This window comes from Lonchura striata, chromosome 4, assembly GCF_050655825.1.
Source record: "Lonchura striata isolate lonStrDom1 chromosome 4, ASM5065582v1, whole genome shotgun sequence".
NCBI classification, from domain to species: Eukaryota; Metazoa; Chordata; class Aves; order Passeriformes; family Estrildidae; genus Lonchura; species Lonchura striata.
The window spans coordinates 59,708,273-59,731,222 of record NC_140706.1 but is presented as its reverse complement, the minus strand read 5'-3'; the positions used below and the strand labels follow the sequence as shown (position 1 = coordinate 59,731,222).

Sequence of the window (22,950 nt, the reverse complement as noted above, 5' to 3'; positions counted from 1 at the left end):
AAAACAACAGCTTCTGGTTCTATGCAATACCCAAACATTATGATAAATTGCAATATAAGGACTATATTGAGTAATTTTTCTAGGAGAAAAACATTTAAGGTTTTTGTAGAACAGCACATCAAAACCATGCTCCTGGCAGTCCCTGTGTTTTTCAGAGTTCCAGGCTGACCAGCAAAGAAACCTAGATGCACTGGTAAAGTTCTCTATGGACTCCTAGTTAGTTCATGCCAAGCCACTTTTTTGCAACAAGTCCTCTCCATGTCTCCTCTTTATCCAAGGAAAGCAAGATCTGGAATCCTGTGCCTTTTTCCTTTCACTCCCTGCAATAGGGATGGACAGACTAAAGAACATGGAAAGGTGCACCTTCCAAGGACAAGCTCACTTCCCCTTTTCTTGGGACAGAATTATGATGGCATCTTAATATAAGGTCACACAGAGATGGGATCAGAGCAGGCAAGTCTCAGGGTTAGCTGGCATGAACTCCACAGGAACTGCTAGAGCATGGAGTACTCATAGTCCCAAAATTCACACGAGATCACAGCCACAGGACAGCCAAACAGGGAGATTCCCACAGCAGAGAGCACAACACAACGTAGGAAGGCAATGGACAAATAAAAAAAACAGTTAGCACTGGAGGTGCATGGACATGAACCTGACAGACTGCTTGTTTTGTGGCAGAATTTACTCCCAGACCACACAGGAATACTCTTTCCACAGGAAGGGAGCTGCATCCTATGGAGGCAACTTTTATGCTCCAGGACAAGAGAGTAAATTCAGGTGTAAATCATTTGTAGTAACAAGCTCTGGGTGCAAATTTCTTGGCACCATTCTCAGCCCTAAGCAGGGAGCACAGTCACAGGGAAAAATGTTGCCTAAGCCAGAGGCCTCTCCCATATTTCAGACACTTTTTGAAAAGAGCCTGTCTGCCTCATGAGGACCAGCTGCCAGATCCTCCCTCTAGAATACAGCTCACACTCCCTGGTGAGTGGGATGGGGCTCTGGCTCCTGCCTGAAAACAAGCTCAGTGACCACTTGGCTTTAGAAAGTCTCATTTTAAAGCCCCAGTAACCCATGTTAAAAGCACACCACGTATGGAGCATCCAGACAGTGCCAAGCCCATGAGGCAGCCTTCCACCTGCTCTGGCCCAAGGAAGACAGAGCACAACAGGAGCAGCTCCTCACACCAAGTAATTCAGTCAAAATGACTATTTGCAAGGTATATACTTTTTCCCCTACCATTTACAAAGTCTTTTTAATGGCTTATGTATGCAGAAGTTAAATGCTTAGAATTCTCATTTCCCCCAAACTCCATTTCTCCTCATATGTTTTAAATTTTAAATTTCAAATTGAAGGTCTCCAACAGCAACAGAAGAATTTGGAAAATTTTAAAGGCCTATTCTTTCCAAATTTTATTGAAATTTTACTAGCCAAACTATTAAGAAGCTTTTGCCATAACAGTGATCATTAAAGACTGTAATACAGCAATTTTTGTAAAAAAATTCCTAGGAACAAACTAAAAGGCAAAAGGCTAAATTGCTTCAGCTTAACTGATGCTTGACAACTTGTCATTTTGGTTTTAGTAACATATCCCTTGCTTTTTTCCTTACCTTGTGTATCAACATTTTTCCCCAATGCTGTAACTTCACAACAAAAACTTTTAGTCAAAAGCTGTGTTTTGACATCAGCTAACTGAAATGCCTGCACTACCTCACACTTGATATTTCATAGGAATATGATGCCAAGAATCATCAAAGCAGCTGCTCTGGCATACACTCTGCAAATGTTTCTCGATGGGGAAGAAACAGTGAAAAAGATCTAGAATACCAAACAGTGTTAGAATTTCTCAATAATCACATAAAATACTCTGATATTAATTTTTATCCTTTAACAAAATCTAAAACAAAGAAGAGAGAGCAAGAAGGCTCTATATACATACAAAATACTTTCTGTGGAGAAAAAACCCACTTTATTTGTCCCATGTAAAACACTGACGGCTGACCTTAACTGTCCTGAATATGAGCAATATTGCCCCCTTGTTCCACAGGGACACTTGGGCAAAAGGTGGCAGGTTCTGAGGAGACTTTTCTCTTAGCAGATGAGCCAAGAGCCCCTTCTTGGAGGGGGCTTCTTCCTCTGGAGATACAAATGCCTGGAGGCAGAAGTACATTTAACAAGGCAATTCTATCCAAAAGAACCTCTTAAAATTCACCTTTCTTATGCTATGATTAGCTGCCTGAAAATAAAACACTGACACTTTTATTCAGCACTCACTGAACACAAAGTGCTTTCTAAAAGCACTCGACAGGCACAAGTCTCAGTGACACTGAACTGGGGCTAGACCTGGACAGTTTCCAAAGTCTGGTCTCTCCCATTTAAGACCTGAGCACCTTAAGCCATTACCATGCCCTGTAATTTCAGAATCCTGGCATCTATCCTATTTATTTACATTGGCCTGCATCTTACACCTCCAACCAAGATCTGGACTACATACACCAATTAGTTTATCCCCAATAATACTGTTGCTGAAACTGGGCTGAAATGCAGAACCCTGGAGCCAAGTTAGAAAGCTTGCACTTCAGTAGTCTATGGAACCTTATTTTCAAATCCATACATAAAGTGTGGGTTTCCTATTGCTGCAGGTCCAATTTGCATAACTATCCAGAAAATAAGGTGTTATTTGCAAATAGTCAAGCATGCAAGGAAATCAAATACACAAACTAATCAAGTCAACTGTGCTTAAAGAGGTTTTTTTTCCTTTTAGAGTCCTGCTCTCGAGTTAATTACTGCACATTATTCTCAATTATTGTCTTGAAGGACAAGAAAACAAACCCTTGTGTCTCATCCACTTTTTTCATTTCTCCTATACAAAGAGTGGGGACACAGCCCCACAAGATCCAACTACCATTTCCCCCTTCTTTTTTCAAGTATTTAAAGAGCTGCCAAAAATCAGGTGAACCAAAATTTTGGTGAAAAAAATCCCACAGTCTCATGGTGCCTTTCATTTAACCTGTGACCTGATAATAATGTTACATTAGCACTATTCCTGCTCGTTCATTTTAGAGTGGTCAGCAGAGATTAGTATTACCACCCAAGTATTTCTCCCCTCTTCCTGTTATGGAATAGATCAGCTTCTTCCACTCACATATTTTCTTTCCATGTTCTCCTCTTTCTTTCTTCCCCACAGCAGACAGGATGAAATGCCAGCAAAACAAAAATCTCATGCTCCTGGGCAAATCCTCAATCTATAGCAAGAAAAATTCTTTGAAACTACATTTCCTCTTCAAACTGATAGCTTGCTGCTTGAGATCAGACCACCTAAGGAACAGAAACTAGCTCAGATTTGTGAGAAAACACAATATGGAAACACTCCCAGAAGTATAAATCTTGGCCTTTTATCTGAGCATACACAGATTAACACATGAAATGTTAGCATTTCTCCTCCCAAAGCCTTAAATCACTATTATATTCTCAGATCTGGAAGACAGAGAATGTGACATACTGAGAATCTTGGCTCACACCTCCAGGACAAACAGTGTTTATTTTACTCAAAAAGTGCTTGCTTTCTTTCCTGGAAGGTGGAAAGAAATCAGCTTTTGGCATTGGCCTGAACACACAATGGAAGACACGCCAGGGTTAGTGTTGACTCCCTCCTTTGCTCTTCTGTCTCCATCACCAGAACCAGATAAACTTGTTTATCTGAAGCTTCATGTCAGGCAAACTAGTAAAGCCAGTCCAAATTGCATATAATGATCATGAAAGTCATGTTTTCTAGGCAACTGCAGAATGCTTTTTTATACATGAGGGTAGCTGATGTTTCACATTTGATATTAAAATTTTATTCAGAAGAGCATATAATTATCACTACAAAGTAAGCTTAATCCACATAAATCGTAGCATAATTCTTGTATCCCTCTCTTTGTTTAATTGTCAGTGTAAGATTCTTGGGCAACTCCCTTATTTTGCTGTTGATCTGCTCCACCTCGGAGAGGGCACGTCTTCTTGATGCATTTCTCATACTTGCAACTTTCATTTTAATTGCTAAGTAGGAGCAGAAGACCTGTGACTAAGGCAAGCTTTAGGGAAAAAAAAAAAAAAAAAAAACATTTCATTTGGCTATAGTGACACTTTTTAAACAGCACATGAGGCAGTAACACCCTCATTCACACATTACAAGTTAAACCCTTCTAATGACCTGAAATAACCAGAAGCATCTTAGTAAAGGATGGAGTGATGATGTGCTGTCTATCAGACAAAAGGCAATAAGAATGGCACCTCCAGCTTTAGTCCAGCAGTTATCCCATTGTTGCATTTGGAGAGCCAGGCATTCCTCACATACTGTGAAAAGGTCATGACTGAAGTCTGTCCTTACTCAGCTCTCAGCACAGCTGAAGAGGGAATGAAAGCTTTTGTCAGGGGAGCAGAAATAGTAGCAGGCACCTGATTTAAATGTCATGGAGGCACTGGAAAGCATTATTCTAAGTCCATAAGTACTGCTTCCCATCATCTGTAACATTCTAAAGCCATCTGTAAATAAAACACTGGGTCTCTGGCGAGCAAGAGAAGGAAGCAGTGATAATTACTTAGTACAGTAACTGCTTTTTCATTCAGTACATTATTTTATAACTATATTATTCATAATCAGTTTCCAGTGTTTGAGAAGAGTAATGCTCAAATATTTAACACCAAGATATAAATTGCCACAGACTAGAAATTTGGTAATTATACCAGTAAGTTTCACTAATGGATCAACTTACTTTAGAGTAGATTTTTAAAAGCTTAAGGCCTCTCCATGGTAATGAAGTGATAACTTTTACTACATCAGACAAATTCTCTAGTTCCAAAGGGCTGTAATTCTGTCAGAATCCTTTCAGTCCCAGTAACAGAGAATGTTATCTTTCTTGAAAAATGCCTCTTCTTGGTAAGACAGTCCCCTTGCAGTAATGTAATAATCAGTGTCACAAAGGCAGCACAACTGGATCAGCAAAAAATGAAGCCAAGTGACCAAGAGTTCTCTATTTTCTCAGATGTGGCACTTGAAAGTCCTTCAGATAGGTACAAAAATAATAAGTTAATGTGCTACAATACTGGGGGGGGAGCACCCACCAACTTTAGTCATAAAGAAAAGTGATAGGTTTGCAGTATATTTGTAAATAATGTAGAAGTCAACATACTCTTAAGAAATGTAAAGACAGACCTTTACCATATGTTCTTTCAAAACCTGACTAATTCTATATATTCACATCCAATCCTTCCGCAAATGGCTATTTAGGCTCTTAAGGTGAGTAAACTGCAAGGTTCACTTGGGTTTTCAGGTTTCTTCCTTTTGCAGGAGAAAGGTGGATCTGAGCAAAATATCTTTTTGTTTAAAAAAAAATATTTTAAAAAATCTCTTATATTTCACTATCAGACATTTTGGAAAAAGAAATTAGCATAAAAGATATACCACTATGGGCATACCAAAGCAGTTTTTCCATAGTTAAAAATTATCTCATGTATGGTACTAGTAAAGAAGGCAATGGATTCAGAAATAAGGCTTGTGTTCTTCATTTGAAAGCAGCATTCTTACACACTCAGGAGAAGAAAGAGCTGCTGACTTGTGTGCTCAACCAGAAAAAAAACCCTGGTATTCAGAGGACAGTTCATACTAACAGCTACCTCATGTCCTGCCTGGAAAGGAAATAATATTCAATAATGCAGATAAAACTGGCTGAATAACAGAATGAAGTTTGAATGACATCTACCTGTATCTGATTCCTCCAGCAGTGCTTTACCTCAGGTGTATACAGGTAAAGAAGCTGCACTGCTAAAACACCAGGATTTTTTTTTGAGCACACATTCAATTTGAGAACTGACAAACCCCCCACTTACCATATTGGATCACACCACTCACCATATTTCTACTAAACAGCACTTGCCCGTTTGTGTGGGTTTTGTTATGAAAAAAAAAAAAAAAAAAAAATCCAACCAATTTAAAAGTTACTACCCAGCCAGCATCCTCTGCAGCTACTTGGTTCTTACAAATATTTCAGTATTTGTAATGGCTCCCTTACCTGATGCCCTAAGCTGAACTACATCCTCACACACGTTTTTCTTGCCTGTAACTTGGTGAAAATAGTTGATGAGTCCAAATAATTACTGATGTAGAAAGATCATCTGGAGGGTCTATTATGCACCAAGTCTTCAGTCTTTGATGCTCAAAAAAGTAATATTTCCAGCTCCTGGAAAATTTAGATTTCCTTAAGCAATTACATAGGGTCTACAACACTGCAGAAGCCAAGAAGTTGCAGCAGAAAAAAAAAAAAAAAAAAAAAAAAAGTGTGTTGCCTTCTCAGACAGTTATGATTTCTTAGGTTCATTTCTAGGGGGGTAAAAAAAAGAGATATGGCATAAGGAACAGAACATTACAAGGTCTGCAGATAGATAACACCATGGATATCTTATCTGTGAACTCACCTGTCTGGGAGTAAAGCTATTATTCACACAAGTGATGACTAATTATTATTGTGAAAGTCTGAATTTCTAGCCTGAAAAACAGGCAAGATGGAACAGAGGCCTACATTTCAGCTGTCAAAAACTGTACGTACAAGAAAATCTGTGTCTCTAGGACCAAAGCATAAGCTGAGAGATTCTTGCTCTGCTTTCTTTCCTGTAAAGTTGAAATAAATGCTAATTCAAGCACAGTAGCAAATATCAAGACTTACTCAAAGAGTACTGCATTTTCTTAACTGTTCTGTAAAAGAAAAAAAGTAATTTTCCTCTCAGAGAGCCTCTCTATTCAGACATGCTAGTACAAGATGTGAGATTTACACGCAATTTAAAATACAATTGTGTGTAATACAATTTAAAATATAATTAAATACAATTTAAAATGCCTGTGATATATTATCCTCCTATTAGGTGTGAAAACCTTTACAAAGATTTAAGCACGAGGAATCAGTGACTAATCTTATAAAGCAACTTCATACACTTCCAATTGAGAAGCATAACTGACAATACCCTGGTGCCTCATCAGGAAATATGAACGCTCCAAGGGAATGGCAGAGATGTGAACAGGCAGCTGGCTGGATTTGACTTGTCCATGCTGTCTCAAATGAAGGAATGATGATCCTAAGGAAATGAGAAACACTGGCAAATGCCACTACATACCTGGCTCGCTGCACTTTATGTCTGTCAGCCTTCAGGAAGGATGTGCTTTTGACAGTGAGCACTCATGTTGAGAAAAAGCGTGTGCATGTGTTACCCACTATCTATATAAAATGTGTGGGTGCATGCATATAGACCAAATATTTCACTTTTGTATTAAGTTTATGCTGAAGGACAAGAGAAAAACCCTGAAGGACAAAGAGGGTTATAAATGGGTAGGAACACTGATCTATTTTGAGAAGTCGACATGAACTACCTGAAAACCTTGTTAGAGGGTCCCTAAAGCCTATTAAAGGTTTTGACCAAGGCAGATTTAAGTAAGATCCTGTAAGCATTTGGAAAAACAGATTTGATACCAGCAGATGGGCTGCAACTCTAGTAAGAGACCTCCATCTGTCCAGAAACTGGCTCTTCACTCTACACACTTGGTATTGCAAGTGCAGCAATTAAGACCAGTATGTCTTACAGGGTAGAACCATTTCCTGCAAAGAACTTCAAAAGCATCCATCATCTTTAAAAACGTCTATCCTCATAAGAGACTTCACAGCACTTCATTTTTGCCATAAGCAACTAATTTCCCAGAAAAAAAATAATCTAGTCAACTGCTGTTTCTTGAAAGCACTTAATAGCTGTTCAAGTGATAGGAAAGATATTTCCCTTTCCTTTCTGTGATGCTGAGCTGAAGAGCAGACTGTTGGAAATTGTCCTTGAACAGGAAACATCTCAGTTTTTCCCCCAGTAACTGAGAATCTGTTTGTGTAATATAATTCAGGTGACCTACCAATAAGGTCCAACACAGCCTACATGAAACAGCATTCGATTAAAGCATAATACAGAAGATAGCAGACCTCTGAGTTAAATGCACACTCAGAGAAGAATAGATGGAGATCTCTTCTTCTGCCTAACACCTGCTTGTCCCACAGAAACTGTTTCCACATCACAAGGTGATCATTTGCTCTCTCAGACTGCAGATCCATCCTTTCTCCACTTCCTTCCATACTGAAGCACGCAGAAATGAATTTAAGACTAAAGCTGTGCTTAGTCTTTGCATATACCCTCCCAACCAGTAACCAATTTACAGGGCACTTAGATATATGAGTGTGAGCAGAAAATATGCTGGATACTCTTCCATGCTGGGAAACAGACCCACTACCCAGAAAATGGAAGACAAGCTTTACATGAAGGATACTATTCCCTATGGGCTCATTATAGGAGTGCCCTAAATTCTGAATTTCCTGCTGCTGGTGATTTCATATTTGAGTATTTCCCAAGTTCTTTGACTTCTCAAATACTGAAAGAAAATGGATTTTAAAGGCAGATTTTCTTTATCCAACCATCCATAGCTGATCCATTTCCTGCAACTGATAGAGATGATACATCAAACCTAACCTATAAAACTGCTACATCAAAATTTACCTACTTGTCACCCACCCAACTATTTAGGTGTGGTATACACCAAGGACTGAGAACAGTATGGCCTGTGTGACAACTGTTTAGCAGCTGTTTGGAGACAGCCATCAGTTCAACGATTCCACACAAACATGAAGATTTTTGGTCACGGAAACTTGCTTTTTAAATGAGCTCTTTATGGAGGCCAAAAGCTTCCTGGGCAGCTTATACTGTCTAGTTTAAATCCTGCAATTAGGAGGCTTTAGCTCTAGATTAATTAGTAGACAAAGCCACTTGAAGACTTGGAATGCCTATGGTTAGGAAATCATGATCTTCCATCAAAACATGAGTTGACACAGCACATATGGCTTTGTGCCAAAATCATATGAGTTAATCAGAACCTGACCAGTTAACTTGAGTCCCTCAGCCTGCCACTCTGCTCCCCACACTTCAGAAAAATACGTAATTATATACTGCATGATTCAGTATGTGTTTATAACTGAACAATTGTTAAACTGACTATACTGCCCCTTGAACAAATTTCTAACACACACCCAATTTATGATTCATCTTAAATTCAGTGGTTACACATGATTTATTCAGTCCTACAGCCACGATATTCTCCATGGCTTAACTGCCCTCAAAGGTGGTGTGATTATTATGTCCTTTTCCTGTTAGGTGGGAAAACTTGGCATTTCTCTTTAACAAGAGATTCACTTACTTGTTAGTTCTGCCCAGCTTCAAATGCTTACCAAGTTTATGGTTTCTGAACCAAGAAAGTGCATGGGATTTGGAGTGTAGAGAAAGATCCCCACCACAAAGAACATAAGCCTCAGTATCATTTGACAGCAGCATGAAAAACTTGCAAGAGTGACTTCTACAACTCCTCAGCAGACCTTCCACACACAACAGACTGCCTGATCTATAGCAAAGACAAATAGATAGCCAGTGATGGAACAGATTTGATTTAGCTTCACTCACCAGAATGGACAAAGAACTCCATCTGATCACTATCTGCACTCCATAATGTTTTGGTACTTGGACAGATTACAGGACAGAACAAGCTACAGAAGATGGCATTGCCAAAAGACAGAAGAAACAAGACAGCAGCACCTTCTCCTATGACATAATGCCAAGCTTACTATCAGCAAAAAGCCCAGAGTTTTGGGAAGTTTGCTTCATCTGGATGATAAATATTCATATTAGAAGGACAAAAATCCATATTACACCCTTGGGCTGCATAACAAAGGCAAACTAGCAAAAATTTTTCCTCTACAGGCCTAGAAACAGAAGGAACTGATTCACAGCATCATCCTTCTTTCCTTTTCTTTGAAGAACATTCCTACGAATAGCAATGGAAAGTTAGTCAGATTGAAGACATATACAGGTACTGCCCATGCACAAATAATATTTGCTGTATTGGAACAGAACCAAGCAGAGAGTCACATTGATCTCTGAAGCCACTGCCCAAAGAGGGATTAAGTGAGAGGAGAAGAGAAGGATAACATAACAACAATCTCCAAATCTTTTATTCATACAACTGACCCGAAGGGAACTAGACCAGTTAAAGAAAGTATCAAATCTTGCTGCCTTCACAATCAATTTGATGATACTGTGTACCACAGCTTAACTCAGTAACTGTTACTGCATGGAGACCCAAGAAAACAGTAACTGCAACCACCTAAAATAAACAGAAAAACCTGACACTAAAAAAAAAAATTCTCCCTTCAAACCATTAGAGCTCAAGTCTTATATAATCTAGTCTGCATACAATATACAAACATTCATCCTTTCCATGAATTTCCAGAATTTTGGCAACAATCCAAATTTTCTTCCAGTCCTACATTTAGTAATTTAATTTTATTCTTGCAAGCTTCAAAAAATGGGCATTATTTAAAACTTATTATTTACATTTTCAGTATACAAATGGCATTAAGTCCTAGGAAAAAAATTCAGCTTTTACAAAAAAAATTTCACAAATGTGTGAAAAAAACACGGGCTGAACCTTTTCAACTCCCATTTCTAGCTTTTATTGCTAGTAAATACTTTGGAGATGATTCATTGATACATCACACAGAACATTCATAAATGTACCACTTAAAAAACACCACTTAGAGAATAATCTGAAACAGATTTCAAAACTTTCAAATGTTTTACCAATAGTTTCAAAACATCCTCCCATAAACTTTGCTTACAAAATACTGAATTTGAATGAAAGTTTATCAAACTGGACCAGTTGTACTGGTTTATCTTAAGTTGCATACACATTTAACTTGAGAAAAACTAGTAGCAGCAATCAATGAGAAGCATCAAGTGTTCACCACTTATACAAATACCCAACTTGGTATTAGCATAAAGAGGAAAGGAGGAAATAAAAAAAGGAGGGGTGGAACAAAATTTTGCAGTCTTGAGATGAAAATCTTGGAGACAGGAAAATGTGTTATCGCAGTCTGCAGTGGGAAGTTATCCATAGATTCCTCACTGTGCACAAAGGTTGGAAACAAGACTTCATCAGAGCTGAGAGAGAAGAACAGAGTGTCCCTGCACTAAAGCACACACAGGCTGTTTTAGCAAGGAATAAATACCCAGCTTACAGACAAAGGACCAGTCAGGAACATTAGAAACTTCAACACAAGAAAAATAAATTAAGATATCATTATAGATGTGAAGCCTTGCTGGCAAAATTAAGGGATTCAGTGGACCATTACTAATCAATTCCAGAAGAAATGTCCTTTTTCCTCCAAAAATTGCTTTACCACTTGGTTTTACACAACTGACCTCTTTATCATCCATGCACCTCGACACTGAAAATATTAACCCAATTATTCAGGGAGAAATAAATGTATAGAAACACTCACAGCCTGCATTTTAAAAGGTATAGATTAAAATGTTGAGCTTTGGCAAAAAATTTAACTGAAGACAGCTGGCATTAAACAAAATTTTGCTTCCTATCATGCTGATGAGTGACTTTTCCCATTTTCTAGGGATCTTTTACAAAAATTACTTGCATAGAGGTTGCTGTAAGGCTTCATCCGTGATTTTACACCATCAGTCTACAAACAGGTAATAAAAAAAAACGATTTCTCCCACTGGCAGATGGGAGTGGGGAAAAAAGGAAGGTGAAGGAAACCCAAACTTTCCCAACTCAGAAGTCATGCACAATTTACAGCTGCTTTTTTATACCCAGGTGCGTGCTGGTGACTAAGTAGAGCTTTTTTCACGCAGCAAAATCTGAATTCCACAAATTCTTTGCAAATAGCTGGAAGAACTTTATACTTTGAGGTTCCAAAACTATTGTAAAAAGCAATTGCTCTTTTTAGATGTGTATTACTTCTTGGCACAAACTCTGTGTTGTTTGTTGCTAGTTATTTTCTAACTGGCATTTATAGCCTACCACTGAAAATACATCATAAGTTTTGATATGAATGTTGTCTACATAATATATATATATATAAACCTATTAAAGTCTAGACAGGCAATAGTTTCTCTTCTATTTCTCCAAAACCACTGAACAGGGAAGCAGAACAAATGGATTTTGCATCAGCAGCAGACTTCCCAACCAGCAGCTCACATTACATTGAAAAGTTAAATTCTGTGATCTTCAGCTCTTTAATATTCTCAGACAATGGGTGGGACAGAATGGGTGATAATTAATGTGTATGTGTGTCTATCAAAGAGTTTAGTTAAGGTCAAGTACAAAACTATTTTCTAAAACATTGCAAACTATATTCTGCACCGTGCAAGCACCAGGGAAATTTCCACATATCACATTACATTCAATTTACTGATTCTATTCTGCTCACTAACACTGAGTAGTTGAAGACACAAATTCCTTCAGTGTCTGATAATATCACAAAACTAAGGGATTTGTATTGAAAAATACTCTTTTCAATTATTCTGTGCAAGGCCAAAGAGCACACACAGCACACATGGTAGTATCAAGAGAGCACAAGAATTTGAGGTTGAGGGAAGCAAGAACAAAAAGAATGCCTATTATACAGCATGCCCTTCCCTTCTTGAGTAATACATTTCTCATCTGTAAAAGGAATCCAATTATTTATGTCTCCAGAAGTTGATTTTTGTTGTATATTTCATGTGATGCCATGTTTTAAATGACAGCTTACTTACATATTTTACCATTTTACCTAGTAGTATATTTTCACTTTCCTGTTCAACAACTAAAACTACACCTAAACTGTGATATCACCAAAGTGTTCCCATCTTTTTCTCCTCTCTTCCTGAGCAGCTATCTTTACTCTAGAGTCACGTGCATGAAAATGAATTCCCCTGATAACTTGACCACTTGACCATCCATCATTTAATCCCTCCTTAAGCAATCTGAACGAAAGGGAATATAGATTCCAAGAGAGAAAGGATGAAAAAAACAGGAAGGAATTGCAGCTGGAATCAGACAGCTGTTCTTCTCTGAATATCAAGTCAAGCCCATGTGGACATACATGAACTTCAGAGGCAGATCACAAAAGATTTCTTATTAAGCTTTTGGACTTTTTTTTTTTTTTTAAGGGTTTAAAGAAGTTCTCAGTTTGGAAGAGCTTCCCATTTCTGTGGTTTCAGAAACTTCAGCAATGTTTAATACAAGAAGTACAAAACTGGATCAGGCCAGCTCTCCCATCCCCTTTCCTGGCAATCACAGTTTATTGAGTTCCTGCACTCAAGCTGCACAGGCAAATCTAACAGCCACTAATGGTCCCTGTTCTGTTAACTTCTCTAATCCCCTTCTGAGAACATTTACACTTTCCCTCCACATGACTTTTTGTTCCAGTAACACAGCTGCAATTAAGCGGTTCACAAACAGTATTTTCTTCTGTTTGCTGTAAGACAGCAACTTACTTCTCAAATTTCAGTAGAAAAGAACATGCTAAAGGTCTTGAAGGACCCAGTCAGGCCTCAAAGTTGCCAGTAAATGTTTGCAGCTATCAAAAAGAATAGAAAATGGTTTCTTCCAACAAAAGCAATAAATCTTCCAGCATACTAAATATTTTCTCTTCTTCAAGCATTGCATGAATATAAAATTTCGAAATTATTTTGTGAAAAAATAACAACAACCCAGCTTAGTTTTCTTCCTTTACACACCATAATCCTCAAATACAGAGAGAATAGAACTTGATCAGAGACCAAGGAAAAACAGAAAAATTATTCTTACCAAAACTGTTTGCCAATAGACTGAAAAAACTAATGTGATACAGTAGTACCAGAAAACCTATAAAAACAAGAGTCATTTTAAAAAAAGGACAATTTTTATAATGCATTACATTTCTGAAACACCCAAGTCTTTTGCCAATCATGGTGAGCACACACATTTTAAATTGATATAAAGGAGCTTTACACAGCTATTTCAGTAATTCAGTTCTATGTGTTAGCCCATGTGCTTAAAGCTCCAGGCTGATTTGGCTGTTCCACACATGCGATAACCTAACTGCAAAGCCACTCAATAAATGAGTCTATATTTTTGATGAAACAAACTTTCAGCACTGCCAGCTAGCAAATCTTTTATAATCAGATAATCTTTAAATTCTTTATTAAGGTCATTCAAGGGATTCAATGACAAGACACACTGAAAAAAGAATCTGTTCAAAATTTAAGGTTCTTTACTATTAGCTTGATTGCTAAGCATTGTTAGATTATAGCATCAGAAGGAACCTCTTTCAGGAAAACTAAATCTAAAATTTGGGGTTCCTGAAAAACCTCATAGCATATATTTCTTGCAAATTGTATTAAATAGATCACTGTAACAAGACTTCCCAGACAAACTTCTGATTTTCAGAGTCTGAACAACACTACAAATAAAAAGGGGTGAGAGGATAAATAGTTCTAAAATACCTACAATAAACCAAGAAAACAAAAAAACCCAAAAAACAAAAAAACAACAACAAAAAAACCAAACCAACCCCCCCCCCCCAAAAAAAAACAAACCCACAAGATAGAAATCAGATTATTATTAACCCTTGAAGACCTTAAACATAACCACTAAACTGGGAACACCAAAAGTACTTGCAGCTATGAATGCCTGAAAACCCATCCCGATCCTTACGAGGAAGAAACCTCAGCTCACAGAAGCCTCCACCACCAGCACATGAGATAAGGACATTATTGCAAAGCCCATAAATCTGAACTAGAGGGAACTGAAGGTGTCCCAGTACATCTTGAATGAGTCCAAGCCTTTCTTTCTCCCCCCACTCTTTTGCTCCACCTTCCTTTTGTTCCAGACTGTGTGCTCGTCCAAAAGATAATGGTTTTCTAGCAGTTTTCACAAGCTAGACCTTCTAGGTCAAAATTTTCCAGGTGCTGTACAGGTATTCTTGCTACCTTGTAAAATAATTTCATCCTTTTCCATTTGACAGTCAGCGCTGCTCTTCTTGTACAGAGCACTGTTAATTTATGGACATACAGACTTATATTGCATTGTCTCCTGCGATGTTATGTATCAATAAGGATGTCAATAGCATTTGCACTCCATTTTCATCCCACTCAAATTTCCAGTGAAGTTAGTAGGGAAAGCCTCATCATTCTTCAGGGTGTATCAATTCAGACACGAAGCATTAAGTGTCAAAGTTATTTTAATGGAAAAATATCATCAAAATTTAAGTTTTCCCTAGACTGCAACATTTTCTTTTCTAATATTTCAGTGGATTCATTAGCTGTGCTATTATTTTTTGTTGCCACTTTCTGTACAGGTTTTTAACACTAATTAATAAGCTGAATTTTTGTGCAAATGTTTCTGAAGCTCTGCCCCTAATGGTTAAGAGGAAAGCCATTCAGGTGCAAGGCACTGGTCTAAGAACACAAAAGATGATTGAAGATACATGAAAATTCTAAAATACAGAGTCTGTGAAGGCTGGACAGAATCTCTTTCCTCCTAGAAACCTACCCAAGGTAAATCCTTTAGCAAAAAGTGCACAGGGAGTTTATTAACAAGTAAATCTCTGCATAATGCATGCATACGCTCAGAATGCAGGCAGTACTCTTCTTTTCCTAAATATCAAATTTATGTGAAGAAGTCCAATTTCAAGACTTACAGAAGATGAAAGCAAACTGGCTTCAGAAGAACAAACCAGAAAATGCACCTCAATCAATGAAAAATAGTTAAAACACACTAAGGCACTTGAAAGACATACCATAACAAATCCTCCGAAGAAGAAACCAGTACTTATCACCTGTTGAAGCGTCCCATTTAAGGAAGTTACACACAGTCTTTAATTAGGCTGCTGGAAGGATAGCTCCACATAAACTTAACCACACAATTGTCCAGTCAGTGACACATACTACAGAGATGTCTCTCCAAGCAACACGTGTGCTGTTCCTCACTGACATTAAAAAGCAAAGCATAAAAGCAACACTTGGACCATCCTATTAACCATTTGCTTGCCTGGGATTCAAACTCCCAAGTTAATCCATTGAAGGAAAATGGAACTTTTGCATTAACTTGAAAAAAGAGAGCTATTATTCCAGTGGTCATAATCCTAAGCACTAGGAGGGGATTTCTGATTTTACAGTAAAGGTACGAAAAGGCAAACCTTCTGCTCCATTTCCCTTCTCTATCTTTTCTCTGTTGAAAAACTAAATTCAGTGAAGAGAGATATGGGTAAAATCAGTAATAACAATGCTGGCCCTTGATGAATTGTGGTGAGAGAAGAAAACTCAGCAAGATGTTTTACAGCACTGATACCCTGATAAGCGAACTAGGTAGAAAAGTTAGACTATCAATGCATGACGTGGTTAAATATCCACATGCTTCATTTTTTTATATTGCTTAAGGCAATATCCAAGTCCAAATCTATCACCATTTAAACCAGGCATGACTTTGCCAGGAAGCATAACTATTTCTAGCAACTGAAGTTCCAGACTTTAATTTAGCTCTGTCTTTAGTCCGTTTCATTTTTTAAAATAACAATATATAGAAGTGGTTAGAAGAAAAAGTCAACAGTCCCAACAAGAAAGATAGAACACATTTCAACACTAAATAAGGTTGCTTACAAGTTTGAAATTTGGTAGTTAATATTTCAACAACAGTGTTCTACAAGGTAAAACCAACAAGGTTTTATGAGTCAAGTCCCATTACCTTTCCCTGGTGACCCTAAGAAAGCCCTGGAACCATGTGCGTCACAGGTTTATCGGGGTGGGTTTTTATTCCCTCCATGTATAGTCATTCATGGAAAAAACACAGTGCAATATGCCCATGCTATTGAGGTGCTGAAGAAATTAATATTAAAAGGGAAAAATCCTTATCTGAAGCATAAAATTAATCACTGGGAACCAATTCCCCTGTGCAAAAAGGAGCTGCAAATGAGAGTGTCTATACCCCTAGAGATTATGAGATAAACTCTGTTCTGTCTGTACTCGGCAATAACTTGGAAAACCTTTGCACTCAGTTCCTTGGGTTTTTTTCTCTAACCTTCTAAAAGGTTTTCTAAACTTTTTCTTTCTAAACCTTCTTTATCAGGTTTTGAGGGCCTGCTAACTACATGATTACAACACTGGCTGTGACATGAATAAAAGTAAAGACAGACAGACTATAGAATGGACATGAGACTCAGAGAAGCTTCCCTCTCCAAGCATGCAATTTTACCTCAAAAATTTACATTAACAAATCTTTATGCCTTCCAATGCTAATCCTGAAACAGCATTTAAGTCAACAAAAAATGCAACAAGGATCTCCTGGAGTGTGCCTGAAAGATTACTGTCATCAGCTGCACCTGTATACATATACAGATGTAGCCAAAAAAATTTTAACAGCTGCTGTCAAACTGGATGTGAAACACACAAGAACCTGGTATTTCCACTGATTTTTCCAGCTTTCTCTATGATCAAAAGCACATCAAAAAATCAGGAACTTTTATGCTCTAACAGCCTTCTTCTCCCCTCAACAAACAAAATTGGCTTTCAAGGAAAAGTCTGATAGGAAAAAGCTTAAGTTCTTTTACTTGAGAAATAAACAGGAGTGTTTCCTAACAAGCTTAGCATCAATTTCAAGCTTACAGCACAAATATGTCACCTGCAACAGTGTTATTCAAGAAAAATCACCCATAAAGACTTCCAGCTCCAGATCTACTTTTCTAAATAAACCAGACTTCAGATAGACCATTTCCAGTGTACCTCTCTGCACATGCCTGAAGCCAAGTACCCACACTAGATAGAAATATTCAGAGAAGATGTCAACACCACATGAAAGCCATTTTCAGATTCACTTTCAAAAATTCAGCTAGCTCTAGAGAATGTTCCCGCCCATATTTCTCCCACAGACACAGACAAATGCTCTTTATGAAGACAACCTCCAAAAAACACACACACACACAAAAACTTAGCCAGAGTTGGATAAAGAAACCATGATACCCCAGAGACCCATGTCCTTCTGCTGACAAGGCAGAAGCACACATAAATTAAGTCTCAAAGTCTGCTAAAAAAGCATGATGTTTTTGACAGCATCAGATTAGTTCATTAAGAGGTTTGTGTTCAGTTCAAACTTATGCACTTAAATGTTCATCATTTTTAGGTCAGTCAGTCCTTCTCCCCAAGCTTTAATTTAAGCTGCAAAGCAGGAGATAAAGCTTTTGTCTCTTTTCCAAGTGCCCCATCTCACCTAATTTAATGACCAATTCTTTGAAACAGGAACCAGGAGCTAACACAGCACCTAGTCCTAAATCTGACATTAATTACCTTACCACCTGCAAATCCTTAATAATACTCAACATCCCGCAAAACTACAGTATTCCCTAAAAACACCAGCAATCAAAAATCAGCAGCTTTAATACCAGGTCTCCTTTAACTCTTGACATAATACTTGCAGACATTTCTGTGGCATATTAAATTTACACACAGAAGATAAAGGACAGATGACACCCTGAGAACAAAGCCTTCCCACATCACTTCTACAGTGTCACAACTGGAGCAGATCTCTAGCCTAACCAATTGGATTTCAAATTCACAGGGCATATCATTGTCCCAAGGCAACCTACTCAATTAGTTGCCTTTTATGAGAGCATTTTGATAGATAATGATGCACAAAGAATATGCCTGGTTCCTCACCAGGTATTTAAGTGGCATAGGAGAAAGAGAAGCCCAGATGAAATAAAAATGGCACCAAAGAGTCGCCTTGTGCCCTTCCCATCTGTAAATGCCAGCTTCCTTCTCTGTACTTCAGGAGGAGGTGGGGCTGGGAAACACTTCTTTCAGAAGTTCCACCCTTCTTTACAGATGCACAGATTTCATTAATAGTTAACTGGCGACATACAACATTAACTTAGCCTGGTATGCACAGCTTTCCATCCACGCTTGTCCCATGGTAAGCAACAGCTTGGGGCAACTGCTTACAAATATTTTCTACACCGTGACACCCTACACCAAGACTTGCTTTTCAATCTTTCAGTCTCACTGAGTAGCTCACTTTGAAACAGTAAAATTCCAGCCAATTTTTTTCTGTAAGCAGAGGAAAAAAAAGTGACAGACTGCTGAGCTGATAACCAACACTCCTTCAAAAAATGCAATACTTAATGTTAATGCAGGTTTAAGAAACTACTTGCAAAATCACTTTTGAGTTTCACCATTGGTGGACTAAAGGTTCTACGCATGTCACACAAGTAAACAAGAAAGCTCTTCCAAAGAAAATCATTCACCTTGAAGAGCTGACCTTACTCTTTTTCAGGTTAATAAGTCTTCACAGGTGCTCTGGAACAACCACTACATAGGCTCTTGAGTGCAAGGTCTCCTTCACTGTGAAGATCTTTGAACAAGAGAATGTCAATATTAACAAGGCCCTCTGGGCCATAATGTCGTGTATTTCAACATATAAGTATTTGAAGCCATTTAAGTATGGCAGCATTCAGCGACCTCAGTGATAAAGAAGAGCTTTGTGAAACCGACAGGCGCTTCAACAATAAACTCCATTTAAGAGTCTGCCCAGTCTCATTTTATCTAATTACTTGCCTCCCTTGCAGGAATAGCATGCTATTAAGGTTTGCTGATTAAGATTTGAAGGCACTTTGAAGATTTATTGTACCATGCAACCACTAATTATTATTGTTCACACCTGCATTTGGTTGGGAGAAAAATAGCTATGTGCCAAATAATTTCTGTTCCAGATGTAAAAATAAAAATATTTGACCTGCTGTGCTCTTTAAGAAGTGAACAGCTAAAAGACTGCATTTTTACTTTCAGGCCTTCTCTGTGATAGTCAGTCTGTACAAACCATGTGGCTGAAAAAATCCCAACATAAATGAAAAAAAAAAGCAGAGACACTACAATTTCCTGCCACCAGAACAGGTAACATTTAAACCCTGGTAGCTTCCCACTCCCAGGAATGCAATCTCCTCCCCTTCCTAGGAGTCTTCACTGCTTCCCTTCAAGGCACTGAAAATGACAATTCTTCGCACAAGTTAAAATGCTGTGCACAAGTTATCACTGGTCATGATGACCAGTCACAGTGGTTATTTACCACTCATCCACACAGTCCGTTTTTACTTTCAAAGGCCTCTGAAGCTGTAAATAGACTATTGGGTCACATCTTTTCACCAGGCTCTTTTATCCTGGTGAAAATGCACACAGCGGACTCACGCTTTAACATTCTGCCCAATCTTTTCACACAGGTACTTCCTCACTCTTCATCCACTCAAACACCCTTGAGCCTGTAGAGCTCACAGCCATCAATTCCACTCAACAACAGTCATGGAAATAAGAGGAATTTTTTTTTAAATTAAGCAGTTAGAACAACACCCTGTGAAACAACCTGTCTCCTTTTACATCTGGTATATTCAAAAATCTTTACTTTGACTGTACCTTCAACTTAAAAAAAAAACCAACAAACAACCACACTGATTAGGAAAAAATCAATACAAAAACCCTGATCTAAATAATAGATCCTGATCTAATAATTTTTATCACATACAGCAAAAGAAATAAAAAAGTCCCATTATGGAAGGAATACGTTATATGCCTTTCCACTCACCAAACAGGGTTGTTAGTTTAAAAATGAGTAATAAGGTATCTTTAAAAGATAATAAAGTATCTTTTTTTCTCTTTCTTGCTGTCATTCTCTTCTTTCCTTAAATTACTGCTTAAATTCTAGAACTGTTAATGGAAAGACACACTTGTTGGCAGGTAAAAAAAGACACTCTGAGTGAAACACATCTGCTGCATGTGAAAGCAGAACAGATATGTCCAATTGATAGCACCAGGAGTGGTAGCAAAGTCTGTTGTAACTGCACTACCAAAAGATCCTCTGACTAGATTTACTCTTTCCTCATCCGTAGTTCTTGCACAAGATCCACACTGTTTGTTTTCTCATTTGTACCTCTATCGTGGCTGATTCTAACTTTTGCAGATACGTTTTTAGATCCTATTTCTGGCCATCCAAAGACAGACTCGCACAGGCAGCGTTCAGAGGCCTGATGCTCCAATGTGAACAGTGACAGCAGTCCTGCTCTGCAGTGGGCACTCAACGTCATCACCTCACCGACCTGAGCCCACACTAATGACCTGGGAGTCATGACACCTCGGAATATATATATTCCAGCTTTCTCACATGAGGTTCAAGCCTCGGGAAAATGCCTGTGCATTCTGACCCAGTTTCGCTGCACAGTTTCACAAAACACGTCCTCTTCCCTGAAAAGGTTTCGGGAACTGATCATGGTTACTGCCCCAGCTAGTTCCACATGCAAAGACTTTCATATTCCCCTCTCCAAACTCACACCTTAATAAGATGGCTAGACACAGATTACCTGCAACCAACCTTACAGTTTCCATGTCCTATATTTACTTGTGATTCTACCTACAAAACCAAACCGGTTCCCAAACGTTTCCCCAGTAAACAGGAGGGGTACGGAACAGCTCCTGGCGGTTCCCTATGAAGTCACTGCCTTTGTTGTTTTAAACATGCAATTTAAAGAGAATGACACAATCTAGAATATGAGAGAGATTATCCTGCGGTCTGCGGAGGTGTCGATTGCTAGGAGATAAAAAGCCAATGAAACCTACGCTATTTCTCATCACCGGCCAACAGATTTATCCTTCATTTCTACTCTTCCAAAAACGTTAATGAGGAAAAAGTTTCCTCTCTGTTAACAAGTCCGAGGGCTGCGGGGGCCGCTTTGTTTGGCTGGCGCAGACAAACCCGAACCCTTCCCGGCCGGCAGAGCGTGGTCCTGCAGCTGCCGAGCGCCCAGCCCGACTCCACGGGACGCGGGCTGCAAATCCCGGCGGGAACACCAACATCCCCCGCCGCTGCGCGCGGCCTTTCTTCACCTCTCTCCCACCCCGCCGCGATCCGAGAACCAAAGAAGGCGCTCACACGCCCACCGGCGGCCATCCCTCCGGCAGAACCCCATCCCTCCGGGAAAGCCCCGCTCGGCGGAGGCCGCCGCCGGGATGGCCGCCGCGCACCTACCGCGCTCGCAGGGCGGCGACGGAGCCGAGCCGCGCGGAGCTGCGCCCGGAGCGGCCGCGCAGGGCTGCGCTGGGAGCGCGGAGCAGCATCTCCGCCCCGCCGCCGCCGGACCCGGCGCGGAGAGGGCGGGAGCGGCGGCGCTCCCCGCCCCGCGGCTCCCTCCTTCCCTCCGCATTCCCTCCCTGCCTCCCGCCGTGCCCGGCCGGCCCGCAGCCGCCCCAGCCGGTGCCCCGGTACCTGCGGTACGCACCGCGGCCGCCTGGCCCCGCCGGCCCGGCGCTCCCGCTGCCCGCTCCGCTCCGCCGGTCGCTGCCCCTCGGGGCCGCCAGCAGCGCGGGGAGGCGGGCGGCACCGCCCTCCGCCCCCGAGCCGCGCCTGCCTGCCCGCCCTCCCTCTCTCTCGCTCCCTTCCCTCTCCCTTCTCTCTCTCCCTCCCGCCCCCGGGGCGGCGGGGAAGATGCTGACACACGCCCGGCCCCGCCCGCTCCCTCCGCGCCCCAGCGGCCCCGGCCCCTTCCCGCCCGCAGGCTCCGGCCGCAGCTCCACAGCGGCTTGGCTCGGGACTTGGCTCTCCTGGGGGCAAACTTCAGCCCTGCTCTTGGCCCCAAGGCGCTTTTTTGGTTTTGTTTTCTTTTTTTTTTTTTCCTCGGGGATGATCTGGCTGCTCCTAGACCTTGGCTCTTCAGCTGAAAAGTCTTGGTCCGTAAATTTGAGCAAAGCCTTAATGGCAAAGCTTTCAAACACAGCCGATTGTTTATAGCTTTCGTGAGGGAAAGGGCCACTTAATGAGGTGAAAAGTTGGGGGGGTTGTATATGTAATTTTTTTTAATTAAGGAGTGTTTTTCCACTTCGAATGCAAAATCCACTGTGGGAACCCACTGCCCACTTATGCAGTGCGGTTGGAGCTTCCCCGGTGAGTTCCTCTGGAGTTTTTGTAGTAGCTCCATCCTTTGTGGAGCCAAGCTGCAGAACAAAATTGTCACGAAATAGCACTTTTAGTCACAAAGAATAATGCCACCAGAG

At 39.9% G+C, this 22,950-nt stretch overlaps 1 protein-coding gene across 12 annotated transcripts in view; it reads right to left on the bottom strand.

Moving 5' to 3' along the window:
- Positions 1 to 22,295, bottom strand: part of PTPN13 (protein tyrosine phosphatase non-receptor type 13) — a 111,904-nt gene extending 89,609 nt beyond the window's left edge. For 7 of the 12 annotated variants that reach the window (XM_085578180.1, XM_085578178.1, XM_085578179.1 and 4 more), the window contains exon 1: positions 21,929 to 22,064. Coding sequence is in view for 1 of the 12 variants with exons in the window: in XM_085578184.1 (XP_085434310.1) it covers positions 3,143 to 3,221 (79 nt within the window). In the remaining 11 variants the exon portion in view is untranslated. Of the gene's footprint in view, positions 1 to 3,142; positions 3,354 to 21,928; positions 22,065 to 22,165 lie in introns of those variants that run through there. The other 5 variants (XM_085578185.1, XM_085578188.1, XM_085578186.1 and 2 more) reach the window with 3 other exon arrangements.
- Between the last annotated feature and the right edge of the window lie 655 nt (positions 22,296 to 22,950).